This window comes from Alnus glutinosa, chromosome 12 (assembly GCF_958979055.1).
Source record: "Alnus glutinosa chromosome 12, dhAlnGlut1.1, whole genome shotgun sequence".
Taxonomy (NCBI): Eukaryota; Viridiplantae; Streptophyta; class Magnoliopsida; order Fagales; family Betulaceae; genus Alnus; species Alnus glutinosa.
Genome location: NC_084897.1, coordinates 16581988 through 16591967, shown reverse-complemented (window position 1 = coordinate 16591967; position 9980 = coordinate 16581988). Strand labels below are relative to the sequence as shown.

Genomic DNA, 9980 nt, shown 5'->3' with positions numbered 1-9980 from the left:
ATTCTACATTCCATCAATAAGTTGAGAATCAAGCGCAATAAATATATAGCGCACATATGATAATCATTTTATCCCTTCTAAATGCAGTAACCAACTTCTCTCCATGTAATTTGAAATGAAAAAGATAAAAATACTCTTTACACATTCACCCTCTCACATGGGGTGGGACTCATGTGGTGTGGGTCTTACCCCATTTAAGAGGGTGGGTGTGTAAATGGTGTGTAATGAGTGTTTTTGTAACACTCTCCAATTTAAAATGGAGATGATTCGTTTTCATTCACAACGGAGTAGGATTCTCTTGATACGGTCCATTCCTTCCTAAATAGAAACAGGAGAATCTTACTACCTCTCCCTGTCTCCCCTGTGTAGCTCCCATTGGACTCCTGTCTCTCTAGTCTCTCTCGGATCCCTTGTGATTTCCTTCTATTCTCTCTATCTCATGGAAAATCTTACCTTTGACTTGGATTAGTGGATGTGATACCCAGCTCACCTCATCTCCAAACAAAAGAACAAAAAAAAAAAAAAAAAAAGAAGAAGCAAAGTACACATAATCTGACAAATTAATACTCAATTTGTAATGTTTTTCTTGAATTAAAGATTACATCAATGTTCATTTCAAATTACCAAAAATTTGTAATGTACCCCAAACGACACAAATACTCTTAATAAAAAGAAAAAGGAAAAGAGAGGCTAGAAGACCAGGTAGTCGAGCCACTCCCTTTGCCGGCCCAACCCTCCCATAAGTAGAATTTCAAGAAGAAAACTTATGATGAATTTGCATAGGTAGATAATTGTGTAGAAAATTACTACCTAGCACAAAATTACCATGCATATTTGGAAAACATAGTATTTTTGGTATGATAAATTTATTATTATTGCTCATCCAAATTGCAATATTTTTTGCTTTATACTCTATTTTTTTTTTGTTTCTTTACCATCAATTCTTTTGATGGCGATACTCTTCATTAGCATTCATTTTTCGAAAGGAAGAGCATTCCACCTGGAACTACTGATTGTAGTACCAATATTTGCAAGGACACTAAGACTATATGGCTTATATCCGGGATAACTACACTTCACCCTCCTGATTTATCCACGGTGTGGCGATTTACCCCCCAATGTACGAAAATTGGTACATGACCCCCCCGAACTTGCCAGCTTGTAACAAAATCGACCTTCCGTCCAGTTGCCTGTCTGTTTGGACGGAAAGTGTGTCATGTGCATGGCACGTGACCTTTTAATGCATTTTACCTTCTAAAAATACCCTCGTTTATTTCAGCCTTCTGAAAGCAGCCTTCTGAAAGCACGTGAGCATCAGCAGCAACCCGAGCTGGTCCTCAGTCCCGTCACCGACGTTGCTACAGCACGCGACGCACAGCAAATTCACGAGCGAGAGGAAGATTTTGCCGGCAAGGAAGATTTTGGCGGGACTAAGATTAGCACTGTCAACCCCTACACCGTTGTGGAGAAATCTATCTACAACGCATTGACTGAGGCTTTTATCGCTGAGGCTGCCGCCAGGAACATCACTAGGGTGGCTTCTGTGGCGCCATTTGACGTCTGTTTCAGCTCCGACAACATGTTTAGCACGCGTCGTGGGGTGTCTGTGCCGACCATCTATCTTGTTTTGTAGAACAAGAGTGTTTATTGGAGCATATTCGGTGCCAACTTGATGGTTCAGGTTAGCGAGGATGTGCTGTGCCTTGGAGTTGTTAATGGAGGTGAAAAGCCAAGGACTTCGATTGTGCAGGTTTTTACCTTTGCTGTTAATGGAGGTGAAAAGCCAAGGAGTTGTTAATAAACATACGCAGTCTGTCATGTGCAGGATTTCACCTTTGCTGGACGGACTAGAAGCTGGTGCCATGGTTACGTGCATGTGCGGGTAATTACGTGCAGTTGTTAATCAGTAAAACAAATTAACAATCAAGAGGAAGAATTGGCCAGTTACGTGCAGTTTTTATAATTATAAATCTTTATGTTTTCTTCCCAGTTAAGTGCCTGGGTTGATAGAACGTGGATTCACATAGCACATCTCGCCACCATCATGTCTTGAAAACATTGTAACCATGCAAACAACAAAACATACAAAACAAGAGTCTCTGTTCGACTCTGTTTTTCATTGCTGCAACAGAGCTCCAACTCAACATCATCAACCTAGCTTCTTCTTCCTCACATAAAGTCAACAAATATCAACTTCATGTGAAATTTTTCTGATTTGGCGTGATCTCAGGCGTGGCTCGGTTGAGCTACCAGAAGGATTTGAGGAGCGAACCAGAGGTCGCAGGGCTGTTTGGACGGGTTGGGCGCCTCAGTTAAGGATATTATAAGTACGTCAAAATATCACGTACTTATTTGACTATATCACGTACTTATTTGACTATAAGTACGTGATATTTTCTAGTTTTTTTTGTCGATTTCAACGATTTCATGCTGTTGGTAACGATATGAAAGGGCTGTAAGTGCTTTTGACGATGAAAATGCATGGAGCCTACTCCTAGATCCTCAATTTATTACTCTGCTTTTGGTTGTTTTGAACTCTGCTTTGGGTGTTATCATGCTCTGTTTTGTGAACGTCAAACAGAGGACATGGAAAACATGGATAGAATGCCCTGCAGGGAACTTATATATATATATATATATATATATATATATATATATATATATATTAATATGAACTTCGTGTTTTAGCCAAAACCATGTGTTGATAGTCCTCTAGAGAATTGGCTTCAGGGAAATATGATTGAGAGTATCGCTGTAACATCAGCACTTGCAAAGTAGCATTGCAAGACTAGAGAGTACTAGCACATTAGGACCAACATCCCTTATGAGTTCGTGAATAACCAGTAGAATCTGTAGCTTTCTCTGACGAAGAATCAAAGCAGCTAGAGAAAATAAGGTAAGTACAGCTTCTTCAACTCCACGGACCTGATCTGGTTTTTTATTCCACCGATAGTTATTAGACTGCCCATGGAGATTGACGGACCAAGGATTGATAGCTCGGTTTTTGGAAGAGAAGCAGGCAGAGTTGGGTCGACGTGGGCGAGTAGTTGGCGACGGCACGGTGCTATTTGCATACAAATTTGCCAGTGGGCTTGACACATCTCGAGCAGGAACAAGACGAATGATTTTTTTTTTTTTTTTGTTTCCTTTTCTTTCTACCGATTAACTTTAGCCCACTGCCCATCCCTCAAGAAGGAGACGTTCTACCAAGACGGAAGATGCATGCTGCGCGGGAGGTTTGAACCGGGTATTTGGTGGGTTTGAACCGAATATAAAGGTTGATGGGGACAGGGGTATTTTGGGAATGATTTTTGCTTAAAACATCACGTGACTTGCACGTGACCAAATTTCCATCCAAATTGACGGGTGAGTGGACGGAAGGTATAACTTGCCACACGCTGGCAAGTTCGGGGGGGTCATGTACCAATTTTCGTACATTGGGGGGTAAATTGCCACACCGTGGATAAATCAGGGGGGGTGAAGTGTAGTTATCCCCTTATATCCAAAGAAACTAAAATTTCCTTAGACATAATGACAATGAGAAAAAAATAATTTATTTCTGCTTAAAATTGATAAATTTGAATACTTTTTATCTCCTCTTCTTTATCCTTAAAATAATATGCACGAGACATAATTATGATATGATATTTTTTATTTATTTATTTATTTTTAATGGCAATAGCTCGGAGTACTATGGGTGAATATAGGATTTAGAGTTTATTGTTAATATGCATACTTCAACCGTATGACAGTGGCTTGAATATATAGAACACTGAATATCTAGATAACCTCTAGATGTGATTTACATCAATAGAACTTGTAGCATAATCTATCTAATCTTATCCCTTGAATATAGAGACCTAGTATATTACAACTCAACTATCTTAACATATATCTAGATAGCAAGAGACTTAGGGCTCGTTTGGTTTGCGGAATAGATCCCAGGAATGAAATGACTATTCCATAGGAATAGTCATTCTTATGTTTGGTATGAGTTTATTCCTTGGAATACCTATTCCCATTGGAATACCCATTCCCTTACGAAGAGGAATACCTATTCCTCTAAAAAATGGGAAGAATAGCTATTCCAATGAGAACAGATTAGATTTTAAAAAAAAACACAATTATTTTTTATTCTCTTTTAGTTTCTTTTTTTTTTCAAAAAAAAAAAAAAAAGGTGAAAAATTGAAACTCCACCCCCCCTTAACAGTGGCTGGCCGACCACCCCAATGGATGGTTGGCCAGCCACAAATGGCTCCGGGGGTGGTGCGACCACCCCCGGGGCGATCCAGCCACCCCCAGAGTCACTCGGGGGATTCTCATCATGGGTGGCCTGGCCAATTCTCAACGGGGGTGGTCGCGGCCACCCCCTGTATATTTCATGGGTGGCCTATAGTTTTCAAATATATTTTTTTTAATTTTTAAATTGAAGTTTTTATTTTTATTTTTATTATTTTTAAAATTTATATAATGTGAGGATTTTTTAGTAATTTTGATTGAATTCCAATTAATGTATATTAGTTGTTACCAAACTAAAGATTAAGAATAACCATTCCATTCCATCAGCTTCTATTTCTAGGAATAATTATTCATTTTCCTAATGGAATAGTCATTTTGCAAACCAAACGAGGCCTTAATCTAATTCTACCACTTTAGCTTTATCACTGGTAGATAAGTCGTTTAATCCAATAGTGAAAATGTGGGGGGATAATAACCGTCTGCATTCACTATTAGCACCTAACCGCTATCCGCATATGCGGAGGCGGATGCAGTTAGCAAAGTTAGGGTTTTTTGACTGTCATCTCAAAGTTATACCTCGCTACATTTACTTTTTTTCTTTTCTTTGGATAATTCAAATTCTGATTACTCTATGCGACAATAACCTTTTTATAGTTAATAATCGTGAATTGTGTAGCAAGTAAAATCTTAATTTATTTAAGCTTGCATATAGTAATAACTGCATTATTTAATCTTGTATATAGATTAAGATAATAATTTAAAACATCCATTACCTTATACGGTAATAAAGGATAATAACCGTATTTTCATCCGTACATAATACACTAAAGAGTAACTTTTTAACTTCTTTCGTACTCTTACGGTTCGAAAAGGATTCTACTGTTTGCGCCGTGTGCGGGCCACGCGATTCCTTATCTTTATTTTCGCCCAGAAAGCTTAAAAAAAACAGGGATTCTTTATCTTAAACACACGAACTGAAATCCCATGGAATCTCCAATTGGATAACGGTTACAAGGACTCTGAAAACCAACCGGCACATTGAACAACGCCCAAGTGGTGGTTATACACACATGTTTCAGCCTCAGGTACTTTCTTTCTCTCTTCTTCTCTTAGATTTTCTGCAAAAAATGTGGGTCCATGAGCACCACTGAAGCACAGCACAAAGCCATTTTCAATGACAACAATTTCCACTGAGGTTTGGCCTCAGACCCTCCCTTTCACCACCCGACTGAAACCCACCGCACATTCACATCAAAGCATTGTCGTGAGTTGCAGAGTCCCTAACGCCAACGACAAGAGTCACGGCTCCAGAAACCCACAACAGGTTAGCGCTTCTGCTGAAACGAGGCCAACCTATTTGCAAAATGTTGATTTCAAAGAGACCCATTTGATGAAAGTCCTCAATAGGTCCTGCAAAGCAGGCCACTACAAAGAGTCACTCTACTTTCTTGACTGCTTGGTTAACAAGGGCTACAAGCCTGATGTTATTCTTTGTACAAAGCTCATTAAGGGGTTCTTCAACTTAAGAGATATCCAAAAAGCCGTAAGGGTTATGCAAATCTTGGAAAAACATGGTGAACCGGATGTTTTCGCGTATAATGCAGTGATTAGTGGGTTTTGCAAGGCTAATCAGATTGAATCCGCGAACAAAGTGCTTGATCGAATGAGACATAGGGGATTTTTGCCTGATGTTGTTACATATAATATAATGATTGGGAGTCTATGCAGTAGGGGAAAGCTTGACTTAGCTTTGAAGGTCATGGATCAGTTATTGAAAGATAATTGCAAGCCAACTGTGATTACTTACACAATTTTGGTTGAGGCAACCATTCTTGAAGGTGGGATTGATGAAGCTATGAAGCTTTTGGACGAGATGCTATCAAGAGGGCTTCGACCCGACATGCATACTTACAATGCGATCATTAGGGGTATGTGCAAGGAAGGGATGGTGGATCGTGCTTTTGAGTTTGTTAGGAGCTTAAGTTCCAAGGGTTGTGAGCCTGGTGTAGTCACTTACAATATTTTGTTAAGGGTACTTTTAAATCGTGGGAAATGGGATGAGGGGGAGAAACTAGTTAGCGAAATGATTTCAAGAGGTTGTGAGCCGAATGTTGTTACTTTTAGCATTTTAATTAGCTCGCTCTGCCGTGATGGTAATATTGAGGAGGCTGTGAATGTATTGAAGGTTATGAAGGAAAAGGGATTGACTCCGGACGCTTATAGTTACGATCCATTGGTTTCTGCATTCTGCAAAGGAGGCAGATTAGATTTGGCAATAGAATTCTTGAATTACATGATCTCTGATGGTTGCTTGCCAGATATTGTGAACTACAACACAATCATGGCCACTTTATGTAAGAATGGAAATGCTGATCAGGCTTTGGAAATCTTCGGGAAGCTAGGGGAAGTAGGTTGTCCTCCTGATGTGAGTTCTTACAACACAATGTTCAGTGCACTATGGAGTTGTGGGGACAGAGTTAGGGCTTTAGGAATGATATCAGAGATGGTGAGCAAAGGGATTGGTCCTGACGAGATTACTTACAATTCACTTATATCGTGTTTGTGCAGAGATGGTATGGTGGATGATGCGATTGGGTTGTTGGTAGATATGGACAGTAGTGGGTTTAAGCCAACAGTCGTCAGTTATAATATCGTTATTCTTGGATTGTGCAAGGCTCACAGAACTGATGATGCCATTGAAGTGCTCGCAGCAATGCTTGAAAAGGGATGCCAGCCGAATGAAACTACTTACATTATGTTGGTTGAAGGGATTGGTTTTGCAGGGTGGCGAGTTGAAGCTATGGGTTTGGCTAATTCCCTTTTCAGATTGGGCGCTATACATGAAGAATCATTAAAACGGTTGAACAAGACCTTTCCCATGCTTGATGTTTACCAAGGGCTCACCTTTTCTGACATTAAGAAAGTTTCTGATGATCTACCTTCGACATAGTCCGATTTTATTATTGGGTTCTTCTAACGGGATCTTGTTCTCTTATGTTCAATGATATTCCCTTGGTTATTATCTCTCTCTTTCCAAACATTCTGGGAAGAAAATGTTTTGTCAGATAGACATCATGACCAGTGGAGAAACAAATCTATGATCGCTTTGACGACGGAAGCTTTTGGACCTTGCAAAAAGTAATGAGATATGTTCAATGCGAAGAAACTTAACGTTGAATCGCATTCAAATGAAATGTTGTATCCTTAGAAATTGAATTCTAACTGGCCAGTTGACATGATGAGAAATGGAATAGGCTTGCAGACGAAGCAAAAAGGGAGAGCAGAATTGAAGAAGGATATTATCAGGCCCGGCAGGATAGTTTTGGCTTGTAGCTTTGCATAATTGGCAGGCAAATCACCACATACCTTCAATTTTGGCATCACTGAGCTAGGGACAGCTTTATAAGATATCACAGATGAAGAATGATGGAGTATATCTTAATCTGTTTCAGATGCTTGTATGTACTTTTGTGAATCTTACAAATTATCTCTGCATTATATCAATTACATAACAAATTGTTGGAAGTTTTGCTTATTTTTTGTATTATGTTGTATCTCGAAATGTGATAGATTATTTATTCATGGAATTTGATAACTATTTGGGATGAGTAAACGGAAATATAAAAGACCATTTCTTGCTAGTAATACACTGCATTATTTGAAGTTCAGCAAAGTCAAAATTTGCATTAAAAAATTTCTCCTTTCAAATGGCATAATTTGTTTGCAAACATCAAACAGCAGGCTAGAGCAGGGGTGCAGCTTCAATCCCTTTTAAGATGATATATTTTTCCTTGAGATCTGATTATATTCCGGTTAGAACATTTGGTCATTTCTTTGCCGTCACCAAACAAATGAATAGGAATGGTCATTCTATTTCAGCTTCTTGTATTCTTGGTAAAACTCATTTCTATTTCTAGGTAATCATTATTCTAGTGTACCAAATGTGACTTAAGTGTTAAATCTTCAACCTGCCTAAATTGCATATGGACAAAATTTGTAGTAGCAACTACTGATTGAAATACTTCTCATGGAGCTCGAAAAAAATTTAAATAAATAACTGATTTACAATTTTTTTATAACTTGCTGACACGTGTCAGCAGGTGATTAGAGGGTGTTAATTAATCAATTATTATTATTATTATTATTATTATTGTGGCTGACTTAATGTTAATCACATGCTGACATGTATTAGCATTACTTCTTTTTTTGTTTTCTTTTTAAATAAAAAATAATAATAATTTTAAAGGTCAGATTTCATGAAATCCTTCTATCCAATTTTTAGGTAAAGAATGACTAAATATGACTTATACTGAGTCTCGTGGATTATGACACAACGAACTCTTTAACATTGCTGAAATGGTAAATGGTAAGCTAGAAAATGAGAGATTTATTATTATTATTAATATTATTATTATTATTATTATTTATGAATAGGCTACAAAATGAGAATAGTTATTCCCCTTTGGGTAATAGTTATTATTATTCCAAACCATTAAGCTATTTATCTTTCTTGAGAATAATATAGAAAATATATTTTCTTACTCATGCTTAATGGACTTGTAATCCATTTAATTTTTTTTTAAAATAAAATAATAAATAAATCCTAGAACAGATCGGACTTGGTAACTTGAAGGCCAAGAAATTAAATAAAAGGCAAGTAGCGCTGGTAGATGAGTCCAACTCTTTCCGGGGCTGACAAGGAAATCTGGGTTCGGAAGGAAAGGAGAATAGTAGCGCCGGTACACCGACACCGTCTTTCTCTCAACTTATATATATATATATAGAGAGAGAGAGAGAGGGAGAGAGAGAGAGGAAAGGACTAGGGAGATCGAATAGTGAAGAAGAAGCGAGAAACTCAAGAATCATCCAAATGTATCAAAACGATTTGAAGGTGTGTGCATTAATTGTTACAGTTTGGGTGTATGCACCAAAACTGCTCTTCCCACTACTTTCTTACCTTTGCTTCTATGCAATTCTAGATCTGCTCATTGAGAAGTACATTCTTCGAAAAAGGATGGCGGCGCCGGCTAGTGCTACCGGCGATGAGCCAAGAATCAACCCCGATCAAATTCTTGGGATACAAGTATTCTGTCCTCACTGCAACTACGAGTTCCAATATGTAATATCAATGGGTACTTGCCCCCTCTGCCGTCATTCCTTTCAAGTTGGAGAACCAGTGCCGCCCAATATTGATCGTGTGTGAAAGAAACAAAATTCATGTTATCTTTTTCTTTTTGGATTTGGAGAGTTTCTTTGTATGCTCCTTTTTCAAATCAGGAGATTTATATTAGAAATAATTTTTCCATGGATTTTTTTTGTATTTTTTTTATAATCTTTTGTTTTTTTTTTTTTTTTTCACAAGTGAGTTTGCAAATTTTGAATTGTCACAGGTGCTACAACGAACATATGAGATAGAGACATATTACATGTACAACAAATTGACCAAATCCCTCCCTTCAACCATCAAACAAAACACTATCAGCAATAACAATTTCTTACACGCATGAACCTAGCACGAAATAAATAAATTAGGGTTTACGAGTCTAATCCGTTTAATTGAATAGATTGGGTTATAGTTTATCTATATGGTTTTATTACACATGTATCGACACGACACGAACTTGACATGCGACATAAAAGTTGTCAATTTTTTATACAACTCGTGAACTCGACACGAAATTAGCGGGTTAAGGTTAATAAATCTAACATTTTTAACTAAATTCATCATGTTAAGATTAGTC

The 9980-nt window shown here is 37.9% G+C and overlaps 1 protein-coding gene across 1 annotated transcript; it reads left to right on the top strand.

The window, feature by feature from the left end:
• The first annotated feature begins 5215 nt into the window (after nt 1-5215).
• Nucleotides 5216-7772, top strand: LOC133852095 (pentatricopeptide repeat-containing protein At3g04760, chloroplastic). The gene has a single exon (XM_062288768.1). It carries the CDS (start codon nt 5414-5416, stop codon nt 7187-7189), a length of 1776 nt encoding a protein of 591 aa, XP_062144752.1. The 5' UTR covers nt 5216-5413; the 3' UTR covers nt 7190-7772.
• Nucleotides 7773-9980: the final 2208 nt, after the last annotated feature.

Bases quoted from the DNA above. Each gene is read 5' to 3' on its own strand.
- LOC133852095 (XM_062288768.1), top strand. From the start codon at position 5,414: ATGACAACAATTTCCACTGAGGTTTGGCCTCAGACCCTCCCTTTCACC.